General features: G+C 39.1%; 1 protein-coding gene across 3 annotated transcripts in view; it reads left to right on the forward strand.

Moving 5' to 3' along the window:
- Window positions 1-25,860, forward strand: part of LOC103226200 (amphiphysin) — a 251,796-nt gene that overhangs the window by 78,180 nt on the left and 147,756 nt on the right. For all 3 annotated transcript variants that reach the window (XM_073008951.1, XM_073008950.1, XM_073008949.1), the window contains one exon: window positions 15,470-15,550. In XM_073008951.1, the coding sequence (XP_072865052.1) occupies window positions 15,470-15,550 (81 nt within the window). The remainder of the gene's footprint in view (window positions 1-15,469; window positions 15,551-25,860) is intronic.

Here is a 25,860-nt window from a genome sequence, read left to right on the forward strand (position 1 = left end):
GATTGTATTCTGCAATAGAGTTGTTAGATTCTGCATTTCTAGCAAGCTCCCTGGTGAGGCTGATGCTGGTGTGAGGACCCACTTTAAGTGTCAGGGATTTAGAGGAGAAAATGTAAGTGGATAAAAGGATTTCTTCAAATAAAGAATCAGCATACTTATTGCTTCATACATTCATCAAGATGACCAACTTATTCTTGGAAGCTATGCTATAACAAGAGTTGGAAGTGTTTACTCCTTTCAGATAACCAGGATGTTGTGTTGATCAGATTGCAACGTTCTTTCAACATTCTAACTAATCAAATATTAGGTGTTATAAATTATGGCTTTAACAGATACACAGGAGTGGAATAACAAAACCCAAAGTTTTAGAAAGCAAACATATCTCGATCATTTTAAATAGAAGACAGAGAAATACTTCTATATTATTTCATATAATAAGTTATGGAACCAGTATGTCTGGTGAATCTAAAGTAATTATCTTGTAAGAATGTAGTCTGTAGAGAGAAGTTTTGTCTTAATAATATGGTTGGTCATTTTTCTGAAAACAGTCCAGCTTTTTTCTACACTGATTTTTATAATACCTTACAGCCCCTGTGCTTTACGCCAAGATCACATGTGGGATTTGATTTCCCTGTGGACATGAAGTAAGGCTCATAGGAAATCAGTTGTTTGTTGTTATTTAGTTTTACTATGCTTAGTCTTTTCTAGGTACTAAGGTCAAAGGTTTTGAATGAAACTACCTTTTTAGCAGGGCAGAAATAACTCATCACATTTTCAGTTTTGTATTCTGAAAGTTGGGCTTCTCTGAAGAGCTTTGGAGAGGGATGCAACATCCTTTCTTTATTCTCCTTTTTTCCAAAAATTGTTTTGACTATTCTGCATCTTTTTCTTTTCCAGGTGATTTTGAGAATTAGCTTGTTAATTTCTTCAAAAGAGCCAGATCTTATGTACCTTGTCTGTTATGTACCTATGATGTTGGTTGTGATTGCCTTGCATTCTCAGTGGAGGAAAATCAACATCTTACCAATAATGATGAAGCTATGTTGTGTAAACTTTTATGATAAGTCTACAATCATTAGAAGGGGAAAACAACTCCTGCCCTTTTGATCCAGTAGCTAGAAAGAAATTATTTAGGAAGAGAGGGTAAAGGAGTCCTCAGCAAGGCTTCCATTTTAACAAAAAATAAAGCTCCCAAATCATTTCTTTTCTAAAAATGATCAGCCTGAAAAATCGAGCTGCCAACATAGATAAGCAAGCTGGAAGCTTGCACAGGTGAATGCCGGCGGCTGTGCCAATGGAAAAGGGCTTCCTGAGAGCCAGGCATGTTCAACATGGAGGATCCATCTTCTGTTTCTTTGTCACCACAGTGAAAAAGCAGACAACATGGCACTGGCCACGTAGAGAATTCATCTGCATAATAAAAGATTAGGGTGAGGCAGCCAGCTTGTTTGTGCACTATGCAAAGGGCACACCTAGTCCTAACCAGTTCTTCACATGTGCAAATGGCACATCTGGTCCGACCAATCTTTTGTGCCCTGTGTAAATCAGACACTGCCTCCGCAAGCTCATCTATGAAATTTGCACTTCACTGTGGACCAGAAGATCTGCTCAGGACCCCCTGTCTCTGCAGCAGAGAACTTTTCTCTTTCTTTTGCTTATTAAACTTCCTCTCTTAACCTCCTTGTGTGTTCATAATCTTGATTTCCTTGGCGTGGGACAATGAACCTTGGATATTACCCCAGATGAATGACGCCACTTCATTTTAGATACCTTCAGTCAAAGGACACATAAAAGGAAAATTAATCTCGGGACCCCAAAATCACTAAGCCAAGGGAAGAGTCAAGTTGGGAACTGTGTCAGGCAAACTTACTTCCATTTTATTCCTAAATTACATAGCTATTTAACACAAAGATAAAAAGGCTGCATACCTCCCTCAAAATTTGCCCACAAGGAAATTCCTAGTAGGCAAAGGACAGACAGAACTCAAAGTCATCACCCTGAGGCTCACATGAGACAAATGCATATGTATGATTGCTTCCTCTGCCCCATTGTTTCACTAAGCCAGTGAAAGCATAAGTGACTCTTTCTGTAAATTGTATGTTCAGCGGAAGTCTAATCAGAAACTCAAAAGAATGCAACTGTTTGTCTCTTCTCTACCTATGATCTAGAAGCCCCCTTCTCCACCTCAAGTTGTCCTGCCTTTCCAGAGGAACCAATGTACGTATTACACATATTGATTGATGTCTCGTGTCTCCCTAAAATGTATAGAGCCAAGCTGTGCCCCAACCACGTTGGGCACATGTCATTAGGACCTCCTGAGCCTGTGTCATGGCGTGTCCTTAACCTTGGCAAAATAAACTTTCTGAGTTGACTGAGACTTGTCTCAGATATTTTGGGTTCACAGCTGAAAACATCCTACTAAACACTTTTTAATAATTATCCTTTGTCAACTGCAGAGCTTATGTTCCTCAAAAGTGTGTGATTGGCAGACCCCATTGTTGTGGGATTAGTATACTCAGGCTTGCTTAGCATGCAAATTGTTTTTGGTCTGGTGAATTGTACTGGTTTGTTTCTGCACCGTTTCTACACTGTAACGCACTGTGATGCTTTTTCAGAAGTGTGTTGGATTGTTTTAATTCATTACTTCTCATAGTTGAAGGGCGAAAGGTAGTGGAAGATTTTGAGCTAAGAATTTTGAGACCCAAATTCTATTTCTGGATTCCCTGTAGGGAGGGTTACGGGAAGCCAGTGAGTGATCTAGGGGCAGTGGAGGCTGCTGGTGACAATTTTCCCCAGGTCTAAAAACAAGGGGAGGGAGCTTTTATCGAAATGTACAGAGAGGAGATGCAATTGTTGGGGCCACCTGAAAGGCAAGGGAATGAGATGGCAGCTGGTGGTGGCTGGTTGGGAGATAGCCAGGGGAACCAGCACCCTAACCTCTCCCTCCTCCCACCTTTGCCCACCCTTGCATCTCCTGCTGACGCTTGCCATTGGTTGAGGCCAGAGGGAAGCCAGAGGACCTGGGCAGGATGCGATTCTTAGAGATTAGCTTCCTGGAGCACCCAGCAGTGTGGAGAAGGGTGGATTATGGATCTGGAGGGGCAACTGGAGAGAATGCGGCATAGAAGTGTCTGCCAGTATTTACAGATGGTGTGAACAGCTAGCGAAATGCAATTCCAGTATCACCTTTTACTTTTCTGTATGCAAAGCTGCTAGGTGTGTCACCCAGGGTCACCGGAATAGAATTCTATGCTTCCCACCCATCTATCATGCAGTCATTCTTATACACCAAACACTGCGTCTTAAAACATCCCCCTCTGGTATACCCAAATAGCACACAAGAGAGTGTGATGATATTACCCAAAGCACATACTGGTAACAGTATTTCTTTGAAGTCCCAATTTTATTTAAAAAAAATTCCTGCAGGTTTTGTATTTAGCTTTTTATTATAAAATATCCGTGTTAATCATATGAACATGGAAATTTCAGTTTGAGAAGCTCAAATTAAATCTGAAACATAGGTCTCCTACAAAATAGTGTGTAATTTTTTTTTTTTTTTTTAGAAATTCACTTCATGCAGATCAGACTTTAAAACGGCTGCATAAAATGGAAAATCGCAGCACAGATCAAAGTATAGAAATGTATACAATAATAGTGTTTCACAAATTCATTCATTTGTCCGTTTATTGATTTGTGTTGATTGCCTGTTCTGCTGGTGAGAAGTGTTTCAGTTTTTGGTACCAGAGCTGGAAGCTGTGTGCTCTGACAGAGGCAACCTCAGATAGCCAGAAGGGGCAGCATCTCTCTGCTACCTTCCGTTACCTTCTGTCCAAGTTCTCAAGGAAGGTTATGAAGGCACTCAGAGTTCCTTCTTGAGCAATCTTTAGAAAACGACCACGTGGACAAACTGAACTGAGAGTATCATGTCCAGCCTTCAAACAGGAGTCATTACCAGAGGAAGTAAGGTTTGGTTTTTTGGTCTGTTAGCAATCATCTCCTTTTACTTTTTTTGGGTTTTTTTTTTTTTACTTCCATTCAAACCTGCAATATATGTAGAATTTGTTTTGTATCAGGTTATTTTTATTTTTGGATCAATAAACATTAAAGATAGAAACCATCGGTGAAATTGCCTTTGTGATCATGCACATTGTGTTGAATCTGTCTGAAATCCTTGGTAATTATGTCCTGGCATTTGGGGCATATTGCATGACTTTTGGGGGACCATTTAAGAACCTGGGGAATTCTGGTGGTACCTCGCTCTGAGATTGTGCAGAACATCTCCCAATCTGAGATTATGCAGAATGTTTTTTCAAAAGTTATGTGAGTACCCTGTAGCCTATCTCTTTTTCTTCATTTGTGATGTGTTTGTGAGGCAAATTACCAAAAGGCGTCATTTAATAAAAACAGGAAGAAAGTTTGCTCAAAGAGGATAGGTGGCCTTCCTGATGTCACTCAGTGGCCCCAGCAGGACTGCGGTGGAAATTTTGGTGTGAGAATTCTGGTCACACTATTCTTTCCACCAAAACCAAACCAAATCAAAACAACCCCCCTCCGCCCCAAACAAACTGAACTTTCAAATAGCTTTAAATCTTGAAAATAAACCTTAAGGGGGAAAAAGCAAGCTATTCTTGGTGTCACGCCAGATCCATCCTTAGACCCCAGGCCCAGATTTTCCTATTCAGGAAGAAAGGCATCAGCAGATCTGATGGGGGCATTTGGTCAGGTTTGAATAGGGTCACATGGAAGGATCCCATTTCTTGCTGCTACAAAAGTCTGCTCAAATGTGAGAAGCCACCAGTAAAGATGATTTCTAGGAACGTAGACTGCCACTCTAGGCTTTCTTGGTTGCATTGGCAACATTGCTGGCACATGCATTGTTCTTGGAATTATAGAATTGCTCAAGAGACACTTACTGAACTGCACAAAGAGAGTTGCCAGCAAATAATTTTCTAAGCACAGATGTTTCCATAGACTTTATAGTATCCCTTTAGCTCTAAAAGATCCATCTGTATCATAGAAAGTCGAAGATGTGAGCTTGGCCAAACCCGTAAGGATCTCTTCCATTGGATCTACTGGAAGATCTAAGTTCCCTGTCAGACCTTTGTTATTGCAACTTAAAGTGAAGATATGAAGTCAAGGAGAAAAGAAAGAATAAACCCTCATTAAACACTTTTCAGATCAGGCTAGGAGTTTTTGCTTGTGTTCTCACTTAGACTTTCTAGAGTTGGTGTCCTCCCATTTCTAAAGATGAAGAAATTGAGTCTCAACAAAGTTAAACATTTGGCAAAGGTTTTCCAGCTCTCAAAAGTGATCAAGTGAGGCCCAGTTTTGTCTGATTTTAGAACTTATTTTCTTTCCACTTGTACCCATGAAGTCTCTTAGAATTCAGTGGTTCTTTACCTTACAGAAACCAGGAGACCCTTCCTCCCCTCCTAATAAAAGGCACAGCCATATTATATTAGCCACAGTTCCAGGCGATTCCTGGACATCTTGGGATCTGTTCTTGGACCCCAGATATAGAACCTGGTATCCAGAGAGAGGCCATGGTCATTTGTGTTTTCCTGATGCTCCTATGAGACCCCCTTGGTGGCCTGATCCATAATATTCTTACAAGGAGGAGATGTCCTCTGGCCTTTTGCTCATCAGAGGCTAATTCGGTTCCTCTAAGTGAAGACAGAGTAGGGAGAACATATATTTTGTATAACTTGCTTCCTCTCCTAGGGTATTTGAATTAATACAATTACCTATTTTGGGAGGGAGATGATGTCATATAGTTTCCATTTAATGAAAGTATGGATCAAGCAGTTATTATGTTTGAGTTCCTGACAATATGATATGGTTAGTCAGAGTAGAATCTAAAATAGAAGAAAATGACTTAATTGTCAAGGGGGAAGTAGAAGAGTGTGGTCACCAGGCTGTGTTTCTTTCTCTGCTCCTGTTTTTACGGCATTGTAGTATAGTGGTTAGGATCTTACCAGTTTCCTCATTAATTAATGAGTACAAAAATAATCACCGATACATGTTCACATTGTACTTTACGGGTATTGCGATTTCTTCCTTTTTTTCTTTAACAATATTCTTTGAGACTCGGTAGATGGATATATAATCTTTGGTATTTTTCAAACAGAATTGCCCTTGGAATTTTTTTTGTAGAGATTCCTGAGATTATGTCCCAGGGAACACATTTTGGAAAACACTATTCCAGAAAGATCATGGTAAATCAGAAGGGTAGCTGAAATCCTAGCCTTACATAAGCTTGGTTACATACCAGCTATATGACGGAGATCAATTACTTCACCTCTCTAATTTTCAATGTTCTCATGAGTAAAATGAACATAATCATAGCAACCTAACTCACAAGATTATTGGGAGGATTAAATACATTTTTAGATATAGGACACTTAGATCTGTGCTTGATATATTGTAAATTTCCATAGGTGATAGCTAATAAATTAGAGAATTATAGATTTAGCTAAGTGGGCATTTTTTGTAAAAGGAAGAAAATCAAGAACATGTCCTACCTATCTTCTTCATCTGTTTCATACCCGTCACCACTAGCAGCCCCTTCCTGCCTTAGGGAACTTACAGCTCCCATTTGAAATCCTGGGTGGAGTTTTGTGGAATTTTTGTTCTACCTGAGTCGACATCTTCTTTAATATTTGTATGGCAGGTCAGTGTTTTTTCATATTTAATTTTTCATATTTAATTTTTTGGAAATGGTCTTGATCTCTCACCCAGGCTGAAGTGCAGCAATGTGATCATAGCTCACTGCAGCCTCAACCTCCTGGGTTCAAGCAATCTTCCTGCCTCATCCTCCCAAGTAGCTGAGACCACAGGCACATGCCACCATGCCTGGCTAATTTCTTTCTTTCTTTTTTTTTTTTTTTTTTGAGACGGAGTCTTGCTCTGTCACCCAGGCTGCAGTGCAGTGGCATGATCTCGGCTCACTGCAGCCTCCGCCTCCTGGGTTCAAGTGATTCCTCTGCCTCAGCCTCCCAAGTAGCTGGGATTACAGGTGTGCACCACCATGCCTGGCTAATTTTTGTATTTTTAGTAGAGACAGGGTTTCACCAGATTGGCTAAGCTGGTCTTGAACTCCTGACCTCGTGATCCACCCGCCTCAGCCTTCCAAAGTGCTGGGATTGCAGGTGTGAGCTACTGCACTCGGCCAGTTTTTCTTTTTTTAATTTTTGTAGAGATGAGGTCTCGCCATGTTGCTCAGGCTGGTCTCCGACTTCTGGGCTCAGGCAGTTCTCCTGGCTTGGCCTCCCAAAGTGCTGGGATTACAGGAGTTCAGTTTTTACATTGCTAACTCATCTTTTATTGGTCTAATGGGTAACTGACATGAAAACTGCCTGAAGAATCTGTATAAAGCAATCAGGAACAGACCTGTTCTGTGGTGCATTTCCCAGATGTAGAACCCGCTCTGGCTTCTGCGGCCATGTGTGTTTACAGCAGCTCTGATGCAGGACTGGTTGCTACCAGTGTGGCAGATGTGAGCTTTCTCTCGAACATCTGGTTGGTAGTATATGGAGGATCCCTTTGCCTAGCTAAGGAACATGAGGACTAATTTACAGGATCTAAAGAGGTTGGAGATTCATTGCATTATCCTGTGCAATAATGACATGAGACAGTGCTCTGTTTGTGAATGGGGCCACTGGAGAAGGAAAATCTGGTCTTTATCCGAGTCTCATGGGATGACTCACAGGCTTTAGCAGACTCCCACTGGGTTTTGGTATAATTATTATACTCTGGGCTGCATCCTGAGGATATCAGGTTCATGAAAAAGTAATTCTGGGACAAGGTGACTCAATCTGGAGGGAGAGCCAGCAGGCACCAACTCCTGGAGAAGCGAATCATTTTGGATGCTGGGACTCAATTCTTTGCCAGGTCAATATTCCTCAAGCTGTTTTTCCCCACTAATATTTTTTTTTTCCTCTTGAAGTCAGAGGACTGAATGTCCTGAAATTGAAAGTATTAGGAAGGAGAGAAGAGAGCAGTGTTCTGGAACATGATACATTTTCAGGTAGATGTGTGATTGGAAAGCAGCCTTGGCGGGTGCTTACTGCACTGCCTTTTAGGGCCCCTTCTCACTTACCTCTGTTCCCGTCTAGGGACTAAATTTTCTTTTCTCCCTTGTTTTCTAATTCCCAGTTGCCTCTGTCCCACTTAGGATAAACCTACTCATGTATGAGACATGTAATTTCTCTACTTTATGTCATTCTCAACCTTTTAAAATCTGAAGGCCATTCAGATGGTACAGAGGCTGTGAATATTCTCTCTTATCTATTGTTTACTTTCCCAGAAGTGTTTCCCAGAATTGGCAGGAAGGCTCATGCCAGCCTCAGAGGCTTTGATGACGTGATGGCTAATGCACTGTTAAAATCTACCAAGGTAAGAAGTAGATGTCGTAATTGTACAGAAATAAATCCCCCAGAGGGGAAGCTGGAGGACAATGTGAGGACCACGAAGGCCCATGAACCACAGCAAAAGATGTGTTTCTAGTGTTTCATCTCAGTCCTCTCACATTAGGGCAAATTAAATCTGCTTCCTTAAGTCCTGAAATACACTCAGAAAGAGGTCAAAGGACTAGTACCCTGAAGTTTGGGAAACTGTGTAGGACGTGCCCAGCAGGAAGCTTTAGGACAAGCAGCTACCCTGCACTTACCTTCCCTCTCCAGTCGTAAGCTATGAGACTTTGTAGTGTTAGGGTGAGAACAGGATAAGAACTCTTGATGGATAGGTGGGTATGTGGACTGATGAATGAATGAATCATCTGGATATGGGCACAAGTGGAAGACCACCCCTCCATGTCCTGCACAGAAGAGTCCATGGCCTTCTGATTTAGTTCAGTCCTGATCAACAACATGGAGAATGTACACATTATTTTATGTGCTCTTCTTTTTTTTTTTTTTTTTTTTTTTGGTAAGATCAGAAAATGTGAAGAGAGAGGTGTCTCCTTGTTAAAGAAGACTAATAAAATTATATGATTTTCTTCTTGACTTTTAGAGTCTGGCTCAAGGAAGTGTGAGTAACCCAGAGTTGGAAATTTGTCTAGTTGGAGACCTCATCCAATGGATGAATGTCACTAAGGCATCTTGGTGGCCAACCCTGCCGTCATTCTTGTCTCAGTAACAAACCATGCCTGGCCTTTCCTGGAACTGCTTTGTGACCTGCAGCCTTTCCTCTCATCAGCTGCCCCATTTCTGATTATAGGACTAGCTTTTATTTTTTTTTTTTTGCTTGGGGTCACACCTTCTTATAGCTTGATTTTTCTTTGATCTTTTCTCCTGATTAACAGAAGTTATTTCTGTGTGGAATGGAAGATTGTGAACTTTATCTTTGACTTAAAATGCCAGTCACTGTTTTGAAAGCTGCCAACACAATATTCCACTCCTAATTTAAAATGGTAAGAGAAGGCAATTATTCTCTTACTATAGTAGGATTTAGTTTGTATTGGACTATGAAGACTTGAAACTTGATCAGAATTTTGGCTTTATAGTATGGAGAAACTGCCCAAATCAAAGAGTTCTAAATTTTTAGGGACTTTACTTGGGCACTTTATACATGGGCAATTGCCTTAGAAGAGAATGTGAGACCTCTATCATTGGGGCAGCCCTTGCAACCCAAGCTGAGGAACTAACTGCCTTAGGAGAGATTGAAAGATGATTTAAGATGAAATATTCCAAGTTACTATATTCCTGCTTTTCCTTCCTATTTAATTTTTTTACTTGCGTATGTCATGATGTCTTTTAGGACTAGGTCAGAACTTCTGAGCTTGGGGTGAGGGTCGGAGGAGGAGCACACATCCCTAACAGAATATGTCAGAATCTCACTGAAAGGAAGTGGAATTGGAAAAGCTTATTCAACGTAGTGTATTATTTTGCATTTGAAAAACAGCAGCACTAAAAGTAACAACAAAAATCTTACTCTTTCAAAATACTGAAGTGTCAATGTAGATGAAATTATCTTTGAAGTAAAAGATTCAAGTCTTAAGCTAAAATGCACGAGGCACTGAACTTTCTTCCTTTTGCCTGTAGGTGGAAGATGTGTCATGTTGATGTCAAAATCTGCATATCAAATACATAAATACATAGTAATCCTCCTGTAATATCAACAGTGCCACACTGTTCAGGTTTAATTGGTGTTTTCAACACTGCCAAAGGAGTGGTTAATGAGAGAGGTCATTTAAATTATCAGCTCACTGTCAAATACTCGTGACATAGAGCAAGGCAAAAGATGTTTTTAGTCATCTCAGTTCTGGGTTTCGCTGTCTTTGCTGCCTTAAAATCTTTTCTATATAGCAGATCAATCTTACCACCTCCATTGAGGCTGCTGGAGAAAAATCACAAAACTGCTTACTTACATGTAGGCAACTGCGCATCATGGTCTTTGCCTCAGCGGGGCCTTCAGTTTCATCTAAAATTCATGTCATGTGTTTCTGGTTCTCATCTTTTCCAGTTCCACATCTGAATCACTCCCCTCTCCTCGGGACCTTTCCTGTGACCTCACCCCACTGCTGCTCAGCAGATGATCTGGTCATTTACCCCACAGGGGAGATGGATCTGTCGTGCGTGCATTCCTTCCAATTTGGCCTTTACACAGGCAATCTTCCCTGCCTTCTCAGAAATCCTTCATGTTTCTGAGGAATGGCTGTGCCTCTTCCTGAGCAAGATAGGTCCTTTCTGGTGAATCTGAGATGCTGCCATTTCCACCCCCTTTGAAACTTTTCTTACCGTATGACACCCTCATAGCTCTTGCCTCCTTTCTTTAATCAGTTCTCTTTGGCCTAGAAACAGGGTCAGGAATTGCTCCTTTGATTCTTTATGCCCCCAAGTTCTGGAAAGGATACCTGCATGCTCTTCAGATTCCTCTCCTTCTATTTGCTCAATCTACTATGATCTGTCTTCTGACTGCCATTCCACTCATAGCCCTTGGCAAGGACCCCAGGGACCTTCTGGTTCCTAAATCCAGTGGACACTTTCAGGGCTTTTGGTTTTTCAACTTGCTTGAGTTCTCTGTAGCAACTAAAACTGTCTCCTTTGGTTTCTATGAATTTGCTCCTGGTTTGACCATACTTCTGGGTTCTCAGTCTCCTGTCAAGGATTCTCCTCCTCTGCCCATTCTTTAAATAATGATTTTTCGGGACTATCTTTGGCCTATTTCTTTCTGTACATCATATTTTCTCTGGGCTTTTTCATACACTGTAGTAGCTTTACTGTCACCATACTCTGGTGATTTCCAAAGTCTAACTGTAGCTCAGAGCATCTCTCAGAACCTTGGCCGTATCATGCTATTTACCATATCTCTACCGGGATGCCACAGAGCTGTCTCAAACCCTGTATGTCCAAAATGATTTCTAATTTGTTTGAAGGAATCAATGCCTACTCAGTCTCTCCCGCAGAAATCTGAGGTCATCCTTCACTCTGTCCCTCATCCTTTTCATCTCTCAAGCCATTATATACTGTGCATTATATTTCTTAAAGATTTATCTGTTTCCTAGCTCCAGTTCTGTCATTTATTGCCTGGACCATTAAAAAGCCTCTTAATTGGTCTCTTTATTTCTATCTTGCCTTCTTCTAATCTGTCTCTAACATTGTCACCAAGGAGTGCAGACCTTTCCATGTGGCTCCCTCCAGAGAAAGACTTCATTAGCTCTCCATGGTCTGTACAAGAAAATCAAAGTTCTGAGTCTTGCTGCCTAAGCCTTTCAGTAATCTGCCCTCTGTCTATCATGCCACCCTTGTCCACTTCAGTTCCACACCTCCAACCTTGGGTTTGAATACTACTGAAAAATCACAGTCCCTAGAATGCAGCCTGTTATTCCTGCAGCCCCTTAGCCCAGGGTCTGACACACAGTGTTTAGTAAACATGAAGAGGATTTCTTCTTTGCTACTATTCATTGTGATTTGCATTCTTTACTAGGGAAAATGTCTAACGTAATAAATGTATTATGGATTCTCAGATTGTATTTGAAATGTGACTTAGTCTATTTACCTGTTTGATGAGTAAGTCTCTTCTCTGGGACCCTAACTATTGGTTAAGCTCATATGACTTCTAGAATGGTGAGCGCATTAACTCTAGCAATAAACTATTTTTAATTTCTACATAACTATGATGAAAATGTTTTGTGAAAACAAATTTTTCCTGCACTTTTTGCCTACTGATGTGAGTTTTGAGTCTTTCCGGCAGAGCAAGTTTGATCCTTCTTTATTGTGATGGTCCTTCCAGTGTTTGAGGATGGCTGTGCTCTTTTCCTTGGGTCTTCTCTTCTCCCTGCTAATATACCAAATCATATCAAGTGTTCTTCTCATCACATAGTATCAACTCTCTTTGCCTTTTTGAGAGCTCCTTTTTTTGGCTCCAGATTTTCTGTGTATTTATGTGTTTACCAACTTGTCCACCTCTGAGAGCATCCAGGACCACTTTCCTGATAGCTATTAAGCTTTGTTAGTGCAGACTGAGATTACATTAAATGCTTTGGCAGCAACATCACTTCGTTGGCTCATATTGACTATCTGTTAAAGTCATCCCTTACTTCTACTTAAGGGTGGAAACCACCCAACAACATCTGTCTTGTTGCGTTTTGGTTGAAAGTTGAATAATAAATCTGGTGCTAGTACAGTTGTGTTTTTGTCCTAAATTTTATCCTTGCTGAATTTCATCTTGCTAAAGAAGGTATTTTGTGAATCCTGATTCTGGTCATGTAAAATTTTCAACATTCTCTCTGGCTTTTTCTCAGTATAAGCTTATAAACTGGTGACATTCAGTGGGGTTAGATAAAAATATCTATAAATAAGAGATATTCTTTATTCAGCATTAACTATATGCTGGTCATCATAGCTTGGTATTTCCATGTGTATCCTTGTTGGTTCCATACAGCACTGTGAAGTAGGCACTATTAATACCTTTATCTTACATGTAAGCCACTCAATCAGATATAGGTCCTTCATGGTTGCCTCTAGAAGTCTTATTTTCAGTTTACATTAATTTTCTTGTCAATATTTTTGATGGGAGTTTTTTTTGTTGTTGTTGGGAGTTTTTAACCAGCTACCAACACTCCACTTAACTTGTACTAAAATCTAGTATGTACATTTCTTATAAAAACTCTATAGTATGATAAACTCTTTTCTTGTTACTTTAACCATTGTTAGTGAATTTTCTTGTTACTTTAAACATTAAGAAAACTGTGGAAAATATAGAAAGTTATAAAGAAGAAAATAATGATCACCCTTAATCTTATCATCCAGAAATAGCCACTATTAACTTTTTAACATAGTTATAGTCTTTTTACATATATACATAACTTCATGTTTCTTATGCTTATCAATTCTTCCCTAGTTATAATGCCAAATTCTTCAAAAAATGCAGTGTATTCTACTCCACCTTTCAAAGAAACTCTTATATAAGTGACAGGACAATATTAGTTAATACAGTGATTATATGTCCTTTCAATATTTATGATACTAGATTCCTCCAACTTTTGAAAAACAATACATTTACAATGAAAAATAACATATTTCCTATTACTTACATGTAGTATTGGTTTGTGAAATGAAATTGAGTGATATTGAACAATTGGTAATACATGTGTGAATCTGTATACAATTTTATTTAAAACATATATCTTTGTTAATGACAGTGAAAAAGAAGAAATACTAGCACATTTTTATGAACAACTAGTTTTAGAATAGAATATAAAATCATTTTTCATTTAGAATAATTACTTTTGCTCCAAAGAAAATTTACCTCTTGAAGGAATCTGCATGGACTCTGACTTATTGGGTAACTACTTTGATACTTAGGTTTATTTATTAATATAATATTATAAATATATCTTGGGGAAAATATATGAGCTATGAAAATGTCTAGTAAAGCAAGAGATGTGTATCATTCATTTTGTTACTCAGGAAAATGAGTTCTTCATATATTCCTAAGGTATATTAGTTATCTTCCTTCTGCCCTACTTTTTAAAGGCATCAAGTACAATTTGTTACTTATGTCCTCTGTCCCAAAGAGGCTGTATGCTGTGTCTTTAACTTATCTTTGATTTGTTATTTGTGGACATGGCTTGTCTATTCCGCTAAAAAATACATTTTTTTAGGATCAAGTGTTGGGGCCTTGTTTTTTCGTATTTCTGGGTGACCTCTGTTTAGTATGGGGCCTGTGTATCCCATGATTTCTTCGAGTGTTTATTGAGTTGAAGGGAGTATCAGAAGATGGTTGAGATGGAACTTACCATCATCCTGGCTTCTAATACTGTCCCGATGAAGTAGATCGGGGTCCCCAAACCCCGGCCTCGGACTGGTACCAGTTTGTGGCCTGTGAGGAACCGAGCCACACAGCAGGAGGTGAGCAACAGGCGAGGGAGCATTACCGCCTGAGCTCCGCCTCCTGTCAGATCAACAGCAGCATTAGGTTCTCATAGGAAAGCAAACCCTACTGTGAACTGAACATGCGAGGGATCTAAGTTGCAAACTCCTTATGAGAATATAATGCCTGATGATCTGTCACTGTCTCCCATCACCCCCAGATAGGACCATCTAGTTGCAGGAAAACCAGCTCAGGGTTCCCACTGATTCTACATTATGGTGAGTTGTATAATTATTTCATGACATATTACAATGTAATAATAATGATAGAAATGAAGTACACAATAAATGTAGTGTGCTTCAGTCATCCTGAAACCATTCCCCCCGCCATCCTCTGGTCAGTGGAAAAATTGTCTTCCATGAAACTGGTCCCTCGTGCCAAAAAGGTTGGGGGCCACTGAAGTGGATGAATGCTTTAGTCAGACATTCATTCAACAGTACCACTGTTGAATGAATGTTCACAAGCAGCTGAGTACCAATTATGTTGGTACTGTTCACAAGCAGCTGTTCACAAGCAGTTCTACTGTTCACAAGCAGCTGAGTACCAATTATGCATTCAGCATTGTGCCAGATGCTTTGGACAAAAAGACAAATAAGGCATAGCTTCTGTCTCTAAGTCATGCACAGCCTGCTAAAGGAAACAGTTATATAAAGAAATAAGTGCAGTGTAGCACAACACTTGCTCAAAGCCACACAGCCTGTGAGGGGTCTACTGTTCACAAGCAGCTGAGTACCAATTATGCATTCAGCATTGTGCCAGATGCTTTGGACAAAAAGACAAATAAGGCATAGCTTCTGTCTCTAAGTCATGCACAGCCTGCTAAAGGAAACAGTTATATAAAGAAATAAGTGCAGTGTAGCACAACACTTGCTCAAAGCCACACAGCCTGTGAGGGGCAGGACTGGGATTCAGGTTTTTTTTGTTCAACTCCACAGCTGCCAAGCCAAGATGCTTCCAGAACAGAAAAACTAGGAGTGCTGATAGTTTTTGCTCTACTCCTCAGAGCAAAACATCGGCCTTGCTCCATTAACAGAAAATGCACATCTTTCTTTTAAAACATTATTAAATTAAACATTTTGTTTTATTTGCAAATTAGGTCCTCCAGAAACTGGGGAAAGCTGATGAGACAAAAGACGAACAGTTCGAAGAATATGTCCAGAACTTCAAACGGCAAGAAGTGAGTCCATTTGTTTCGTTTCTGGAGTGGGAAATGGTTTAAATGTGTTTGTGTCTTAGCATATAAGCAAAATGCATTAAGATTAAAAAAAGAATAGGTGGGGTTGGCACTAACTTGAGAGTAACCCTTGCTAATTCTGTAGAATTTCCTATGGAAGATGGGAAAAGGCCATAGAGAGTAGATTTTGGAATCCCAGGAGATAAAGACTCTGCTGTCCTGGATTGCTTTAGTTTTTTATTATACTTTATTTTTTGAAACAGGGTCTCACTCAGATTGCCCAGGTTGGCGTGCAGTGACACAATTTTGGCTCACTGCAGCCTCGACATCCTTGGACTCACGTGATCCTCCCACCTCAGCCTCCTGAGTAGCCGGGATTACAGGTGTACACCATCACATGTGGCTATTTTTTGTGTGTTTTTAGTGGAGATGGGGTTTCACCATATTGCCTAGGATAGTCTTGAACTCCTGGACTCAAGCGATCCACCCACCTAGGCCTCCCAAAGTATTGGGATTATAGGTGTGAGCTACCAGGCCCAGTCTTGGACCACTTTAATACAGATGACTGGTCTATAGGAATGCTGGTGTTTCTGAAGATTTATATTTCATTGAACATTAGAAAAGCAGTAGTTTAACACTTCTGGTAAAATAACCTTAATTGTTGCATGCTTCAAGAGCATGCATTAGCAACAGGGAGTATACTAATACCTTCCCTAAGGGGCTGAAAATTGGTTCTTGGTGGGTGAAGAAAACTTTTTCAGTGTATAAAGCAAATATAAACATACATTAGATAAACAGATATATAGTATACTTATGATATTAAAATTTTACAGGCGGTGTAATTAGGAAAAAACGTCTTAAAAGACTCCTTGGGAAGGTGACAATGAAAAAAAAAAGGTTGAGAAACAGATTGTGATGTTTGTTCCTTTAGTGTATGTGTTTAACAGACATGTGAATATAGAAACTATTTTTAAACTATGTCTTGATCTCTAATGCTTGGATAATTGGCTAGAATATCTCTCTTTCGGTAACACACATAAGGGCCGGGGAGGGGAAGATAGGAGTGGGGCCCTCTGAGGTTAGAAGCCTCAAATCTAGAGATCATCTTAGAGATGGGGTGGGAAGAAGGCAGGCTGAGAAGGCCTTGGGAAATGGGGTTTGGGCATTATAATGTCTAATTATGTGGGGAACAATGTAAGGACATGGATTTATTTTCCTGCTGTCATTGGAGCTACCAGTGTCCACAGAAGGAATTATGGCCTCAGGGATGACACCAACAATGGGAAATCATCACAGGTTTTATTTTGCCCCCTTTGCTCCTGACCTTGGAGGTTTCTTTCTTCCATTTGTGTATCAGGGTTCCTGCTGTTTCTCTCACCAAGACATTCTATTTCTTTTCCTCACCAAGAGGGATTATACATTTCAGCAGGTATGGAGCCAGGTAGATCAGTTTTGCCAAAACACATTCCTGAATGTCTCTAGTTTCATCCCAAGACTAAGGGTTGGCAGATGTGATAGGTAGTCACTTTACCACGAATGGGATAGCAAACATGTTCTATCTGAACATGAGAAAAGGGAGAGGGGGCTGGAGAACAAACAGTAACAGAGAGAAAAACTGATCATGGCCAAATGAACAAATATTACAGAGAGCTTTGGCTTAATAAAGGTAGGAAAGAGAATTCCTAGGGAAATATTGGACTTGGGCCCACAGAATAAGCACTCTCCTACTCTCCTCCAGGAGAAAGGGTCTCCAAATCCACTTCTGTTCTCATCTGGTGATTTCTCACACATCTCCTGCATGTGGGTAACTCTCAGATAGATCATTGTCTTGGATCACAGGAACTTCCCATACACAAACTTGTCCATCAGTGCCCTGTGACTTCGCAGGCAATCCCAAATGTCTGCTCTAAAAGATTGGATTTCGACTGAAGTGATTCATGTTTACAGTTTTCCCTACCTATGGATTCACATTGTACCCTTCGAAACCTTGTTTTCCTGTCTGGCGTATCCCCATGGAGCTAATTGATTCTTTGCTCTTGGAGTTTTTCTCTATCACTTCTATGGTACTTTGATGTTGTTAGCACCCCAGAAGGTTAACTTTGGAAGCATCAGGTTTAGTAATGCAGTCATGCCCGGAAGCACTTTGCATTTTCTGATTACAGTGAATTTTCATTTTTTTTTTTTCAGCTTTCTTGACTGCCCCAGGTGAGGATTGTTTTTTGTAGAAGGTACCAGAAGGTACTAGAGAAATGTGCCATTGATTAAATCATCAACTACATTGGCAGAATGATCTGTGCCACTAGGAGCAGCAGAATGGGGTGACTTTAAACTGCTGTCCTGCTATGTATTTTGGTCACTATATACAATATTCATTTTCAAATGTTATGGGGCATAGTATATTAGCACCCGTGAAGATTACCACCTTAGTTCTCCCAAGAATATTAGCAGTATTTAAAACCTGTGTGAAACTTCAAAACTTGGGGAAATTTGAATAAGCAATCCTATTTCATAAGAGGAAGGCAAATAGACTATAAATCTAGGAAATGTTATTTCTCAGGGAGTTTCTTGACCCCATTTGGTTCACTTTGAAAACATTTTTGCATCTAAAACATCTTGCATTTTCATATTTCATTTTGATATTTTTTTTTATCAGAAAGTTTATAACCATTATAGTGGAGTGAGGAAGGAGAGTGCCTTACCCCTGTTTGTATACAAGAGAGAGACAAGGAGAAAGGGAAGGAGGATAGAAGGAAGAGAAGGGGAGGGATTTATTTATTTTCTTTTGAAACATATTAAAGGTTGAGAAGTGTAGCCGAAGGCTGATTTTATTAATACTCTACCGAGAGAAGAATCCTCTTACCCCCAATATGTATTGGTGATCAATTTGTATGTGTTGCTGATCAATTTGTATGTGTTGCGTATGCTGAAAAAGGAGTGGTGCTTATGTAGAAACATTAACCTAGAAGGAAGGATCTGCCAAGATTATGGTTACATCTGCAAAGTCTATTATTCTTAGTATTAATGTGATGGTGAATCAGTAATCTGAAGAGAAAGTATTATCTAAAGGCTACATACTCTAAAGGCATTATCTAACCTAGGAAACCTAGATTCCACATTTTTTCTATGAGTATATATATTTTATATCCCAAAAGATACTATTGATAGTATAAAATGAAACCATATTTGGATTTGTGCATTGTATTATAGTCCCCTGACCACACTCAAGTAGTGCTTAATAAAGAAGTAGACCATTCTAGGATGTTCTAGAATTATTCAAACATTTATGGCAGTTTGATTATCTTGCTTTTAGTTTCCTTTTACAAAATCATAAGATCCTTATAGTTATTGATATATTCGTTGCTTGTTCATGTTGGAAACAAAAGTGACTGAAAGGTCTGTGTTTGAACTCTGGCTTGGGGCTATGCTTTATTTTATCCCAACCCTAAGTTTTCCTTTTGATCTCAAACTTCTTTTCCTTCAACATGGTTTGTGTGAGGCTGAGAGCATCGATAAAGGGTCTGTACATACTTTCTTTTGTCCATTGGACTCCCAATTGCTATTGCTTTTGTGGTCCACGTTTCATAAACTACTTAATTAAAACAAGGAGAGCCTGGCACCGTGATGCATGCCTGTAGTTCCAGCTACTCAGCAGGCTGAAGCTGGAGGATCACTTGAGCCCAGGAGTCCTGGGTTGTCATGTGCTATGCTGATTGGGTGCCCGTACTAATTTCAGCATCAATATGGTGACTTCCCGGGAGCAGGGAACCACAAGGTTGTCTAAGTAGGGGTGAACTTGCCCAGGTTGAAAATGGAGCAGGTCAAAACTCCACACCTGTGAATAGCCTCTGCACTGCAGTCTGGGCAACACGGTGAGAACTCATTTCGGAAGGGAGGAAGGGAAGAAGGGAGGAAGGGAAGGAGGGAAGGAGGGAGGAAGTAATTAGGAGTAGTGCATTAGGGAATAGAATGAACTCTTCTACGGAGAACTTGGAATTTTCCATGACAATGCATGCTAAGGAGAGCAAGGATTGTAGAAATCCAGCAGAAAGAACAAAATCTGATTCCATTTCCTCCTCAGAGGGCCTTTTTTCCCCGTTCTATTTTCCGTCTGTTAAGAAAGCTGCTAACAAGTAGCAAAATTGACTGGTGTGAACATCACCTGCTTTCAGTTCTACCAGTTTTCTGCTGACAGGTCTGCTAATGAGCAGAAAAAAAGGTCCCCTGTGGGAGGAACGTCCTTGGTTTCTTTCCCTCCTTCCTGCTAATAAACTCACCCAGTAAGATGCTGCACCTGTGGCAAGTGTGCTAATTAAAAGAAGATACATTGAGGACTGGTTGAGTCTAGATAACCAACTATTTGGTCACATTTTAGTGAGTGCAGGTGTGAGCACCCTCATCTGGGTCCCGTCTATGAACAATAATTCAAATAAAGGAAAGAGAGCTTGGATTCTCCTTCTGACATCTCCATAGGCTTCCATTCCTTCGTTGAAATACCATAGCACTGTTGTGTGGCTCCTTCTGGCCATGACTGAGTGATGGGCTAACTTTTGTGTAATATGACCCAATAAGAGAAGAAACCCTGGGACCTTGAAATCTCTCCAGTGGTGAGAATTCAGACCAGCCTCCCATGAGTAGGATGCTCTAGCAGCTGTTTAAAGTTGGGCCATGTCTTCTCCTTACACTGAACTCACCCCTCTTGGGCACACGGATCCTGTTTTATTGCTTTTATGTTTTTATTTCCATGGGAGCTAGTGCTTTGCAAGTAAACTTAACAAATACTTGTTAAACTTGAAGCTGAACGAGTGGCAGAAATTATCACTTTGAATGCATTCCTAGGGGATGGAAGAAATGTTGTATATGGTATGTACTTTTGTAAGCAGTTTCATGACATTTTCAAGAACCTAGTATATGTACATATAAATGACTAAAGAGAAAAATTTTAGAAGTTTTAAGAAAGAATGTAAAATAAAGGTATACTGCCACTGTATATATGTTAATATGTGGATAAAATTTTAATTTATGAAAACTTATACTTACCTTCAGAAGCTTTTTGCAATTTGCTTGAGCAGATAGGCCTAGTATATACCTTAGAACATTTATTTTTGCCACAGATAACCATGATGTGAGTATATTAATGTATCTACCTTTCATTAAATATTAATCTTGACCTTCTTGTGATATAGCTACTGCCTTGATTAAATGTGATCCCATAAGATCTGTTTCAAATAATGATTCAATTCCAAATGGCAGTGTGGAGAGCCTCATTTGGCCTACACAGCATCCTGTCAGGTTACTAGACCTTCTGGATTCTGAATAAGAACCTAAGTTGGCAAGTTTTGTGCCCTCCAGAGCAGTGTTTTTCAAACATTAGCTGCATTGAAGTTACCTAGAAGGTGTTGGTACAGCAGGTCGCACCCAGCAGCCTGTGCTGTACCAATGCCTTCCAGGTGACTTCAATGCAGCTGATGTCTGGGGCAAGGCCTGAGAATCTGCATTTCTGACAAGTTCCTAAGTGATGCCAGTGATGCTGGTCCAGGGACAACATATGGAGGACCAATGCATTGTATCTATTCATGCAAATTTTTACAAGTGTTTCCTCTGGTTTGTCCTTAAAAATTCTAATTCTATGTTTGATGTCTATTTTTAGTGTCTATTATCAATATGGATAAAGATTTGGTGGCCATGCTCTGGATTATCTGCGATCTGCATAGATCAAATAAACTAAGATGATCTGATATTTAACAGCCATGATGTTTGAGTGCAGTGATGGATCTCACTTCCTTCCAAAGTTGTAGAGCTGGGAGGCTGGATGCCCTGTTAAGAAATGAATGTCCCTGCTCACACCTTGATGAGAAGGAGTTTCATGAAGCTCTTTTAAGATAGTCTGGTTTAATAGGGGAAATTATAGAAAGTATTAGAACTCTGGATGTAGGGTCCTGGGGAAAAAAAAATGATTATCTTGGAAATCAGGTTCGGCGAATACAAGGCCTTGGAAATGAAAGTGTCTGGTCCTGAAGCGCCGAGGCAATGCTGGAAGGGAAATTTATAGCATTAAATGCTTACATTAGAAACAAGGAAAGGTCTCAAATCAATAATCTAATTTCCTACCTCAAGAAACTTGAAAGGGAAGAAAATAAGCCCAAAGCAAGCAGAAGGAAGGAAATAAAAAAGAACAGAAATCATTGAAACTGAAAACAGGGAAACAACAGAGAAAATAAATGAAACAAAAGCCTGATTCTTTGAAAACAATCAATAAAATTAATAAACCTCTAGCAGGACTGGCAGGAAGAAAAAAGACACAAATCACCCACATCAGAAATGAAACAAAGGCTATTACTATAGCTTCTGTAACCATCTAAAGGATAATAAGGGAATACTATGAGTAATGTTATACTGCAGATTCGACAACCACAAGGGATCAATTCCTTTACAATCATAAACTACCAAAACTTAATCAAGGTGAAATAGACAATTTGAATAGTTTAATAAGTATTAAAGAAAGTGGATTTGTGATTTAAAATCTGAAAAAAATCTCCACAGCCTCTGATAGTTTCACTGGAAAATTCTAGCATTAAAAGAATTAATATCAATTTTACATAATCTTTTTCAGAAAATAGAAGAGAAGAGAGCACTTTCAACTGATTTTATGTGGGCTGTGTTACCTCAATACCAAAACCAGACAACAATAGTATAAAAAGAGAAAACTGCAGGCCAACATGTCGCATGAAGTTACATATAAGAATCCTTCAAATATCAGCAAATGAAGTCTAACAAGGTATAAAAAGAATTACACACCTTTGCCAAATACGATTTATTCAGGATATGTGAGACTAGTTTAACATTCCAAAATCAATCAATGTAATTTACCATATAAACAGGGTAAGGAAAAATATCATATGATTATATCGATTGATGTAGAAAAAAATTGTGAAAAATTCAACACCTATTCCACAATAAAAATGCTCAGCAAGTTATGAATAGAAAAGAATTACCTCATCTCAGTAAAGAACATCTACAAAGAAACCTACAGCTAATATAATTAATGGTAACAGACTGAATGCTTTTCTCCAAAAATTGGAAACAAGGCAGGGATGTCCATTCTCGCCAATGCTATGGAGTGTAGAAATGGAAGTCCTAGCCAGTACAAGAAGGAAAATGAAAGGAAACAAAAGGCGTACAGCTTATAAAGAAATTACAATCATTTTATCTGCAGATGACATAATTATGTACATAGAAAATCCCAAGACATCAACCAAAATACTACTGTAACAAATAAATGGGTTCAGGGAGGTCACAAGATATAAGATCAACACGTAAGTATCAATCACATTTCTATATACTAACAGTGAACACATGGAAATCAAAATTAAAAACACAACATTTATAATCACTCCAAAGAAAATGAAATATGTATGTACACACTAAATAAAACACATAGAGGATCTATATGCTTAAAATTATAAAATACTACTGAAATACATAAAAAAGAACTGAATACTTGGAAAGATATACTGTATTCATGGATTTGAAGACTCAACACAGTGAACATGTCAGTTCTCACCAAATTAACCTATAGGTTTAATGCAATTCCCTGAAATTTCTATAGCACGTAGTTTTATGACCATAGATAAAATTATTCTAAAATTTAAATGGAAATGCATAGGTCCTATCATAATTAAAACAGTGACAAAGACAAAGTAGGATGAAAAATTATATTCAAATATTAAGGCTTACTACATAGGTGAAATAATCAAGACATTGTATTGGCAGAGGGATAGACACATAGGTTAATAGAACGGAATAGGTGACCAAGAAATAGACCCACACAAATATGCTCAACTGATTTTTGACAAAGGTTTAAAAGCAATTGAATGGAAGAAAGATAACCTTTCAACAGATAATGTCATAGTAATTGGCATCCAGAGGCCAAAAAGATGAACTTTGACCTAAAACTAACCCTTATACAAAATTAACTGAAAATAGATCAAGAACTTAAATATAAAACATAAAGCTTTAAAACTTTTGGGAAAAATAGGAGAAAATCTTTGGGATCTAGGGTTAGGCAAAGAGTTCTTAGATTTGCTACCAAAAGCACAATACAAAAGAGGAAAATGTGATAAATTGGACCTCATGCAAATTAAAAACTTCCTTTGCAAAAGAGCTGTTAAGAGAATGGAAAGACAAGCTATGTACTCGGAGAAAATATTTGCAAACTACATATCCAAGAAAGGACTAGTATCCAGAATACGTAAAAGAAACTCTTAAAACTCCATAGTAAAAAAATTAAACAGTTCCATTAGAAAATGGGCAAAAAACATGAATAGCGGCCGGGTGCAGTGGCTCACACCTGTAATCCTAGAACTTTGGGAGGCTGAAGCAGGTGGATCACTTGAGGTCAGGAGTTCTAAGCCAACCCAGTTAACATGGCAAAACTCCGTCTCTACTGAAAATAAATAAATAAATAAAAATAGCCGGTCATGGTGGTGGGTGCCTGTAGTCCCAGCTATTGAGGCTGAGGGGGAAGAATTGCTTGAACCCTGGAGGCAGAGGTTGCAGTGAGCCGAGATCATGCCACTGCAGTCTAGCCTGGGTGATGGAGTGAGATTCTGTCTCAGAAAAAAAAAAATTAAAAAAAAAAGGAACCATGGATAGATATTTTATTGCAATAGATACGTGGCTGGCAAAGAAGAATATGAAAAAAATTTTAACACGTATTTAACCATCAGAGAAATGCAAATTAAAACCACACAAGAAATCACCATACACCTCTCAGGATGGCTAAAATAAAAACTAGTGACAGTGCTAAATGCTGGCAAGGATTTGGAGAAACGGAATCACTCATAGATTGTGTGAAATGACTCATAGCCACTGTGGGAAACAGTCTGGCTATTTCTTAAAAAATTAGACATGTATACCATACAATCCAACAACTGCACTCTTATACATTTATCCCATAGAAATGAAAACTTATGTTCTCACAAAAAAATTGTTCACAAATGCTCATAGCAGCTTTATTTATAGTAGCTCCAAATTGGCAACACCCCAGATGTCCTTCAAGGGGTGAATAGTTAAACAAACTGGAGTATATCCATACTATGGAATACTAGTAAACAATGAAAAAGAAGTAACTACGGCCACACACCCAAGCCTGCTTGAATCTCCAGGGAATTATTCTGAGTGAAAAAATCCAATTCTAAAAGGTTTTATACTGTAGGATTCCACTTACGTAACTCTTTTGGCATGGCAGAATTGCAGAAGTTGAGTAAAGTTTGGTGGTTGCCAAGAGTGAGTGATGGGGGTTGGGGTGGATGTGGTTATAAAAAGTCAATACAAGGGATTCTTGTCCTGACTAGAAAGTTCTGTATTCTGACTGTGGTGATGGATACATGAACCTACACATGTGGTAACATTGCATAAAACTAAACACACACACATGCACACAAGCACAAATGAGTACGGGTAAAACTGGGAGAAGCTGAATAAGATGGGTAGATCGCATCTGTGTTGTGACATTGTACAACAGTTTTACAAAATGTTGCTGTCAAGGAAGACTGAGTAAAGGATGCAAAGTCTCTCTCTCTCTCTCACTATATATATACACACACACACACACACAACTACACATATATACACAACTGTGTATAGATTATATATATAAGATTGTGTATATATACACACAACTATATATCTGCACACAACTATATATATATATACACACACACAACTGCAAATGATTCCATAATTACATCATTAAAATGTCAATTAAAATATATCCCCTTTCACAAGCTTACCTAGAAAAGCATACTGCCTCACTACCTCTGTCGGAACAAACACACTTGAAGGCAGAAGCCACAGATTCATGTTCTTGCCGAGATGGGTCAGGGAACATAAACAAGCTAAGTAGACAAGGTATAAAACAGTAAGGAGTGCTGAGGACTGTGCTGAATTATAGAATACATGGGACGTAAAGAAGCAGCTCTCAACTCCAGTGCACACAAGTCACAGGAGGATGTGAGCCCCACATTGGTACATCAGATTTTCAAGAAAAGATTAAATTCATATTTTAATAAAATTTCCCAATTTTATTTTCTATATTTTAAATTTAGAAGTAATTTTAACCTTACAAAAAGCTATAATAATAGTATACAGAACTGCTGTGTACCATTACCTAGACTTCCCAATTACTTTATCATTCTGTCTATACATGGATGCATCCATGCCTCCATGCCTCCATCCATCTGTGCATCCATCCATTAGTATCCAAAAATGACACTATCCTACACAGTCATGGTTCCTTCTGTCAAAGTCAGTGA

This window comes from Chlorocebus sabaeus, chromosome 21 (assembly GCF_047675955.1).
Source record: "Chlorocebus sabaeus isolate Y175 chromosome 21, mChlSab1.0.hap1, whole genome shotgun sequence".
NCBI classification, from domain to species: Eukaryota; Metazoa; Chordata; class Mammalia; order Primates; family Cercopithecidae; genus Chlorocebus; species Chlorocebus sabaeus.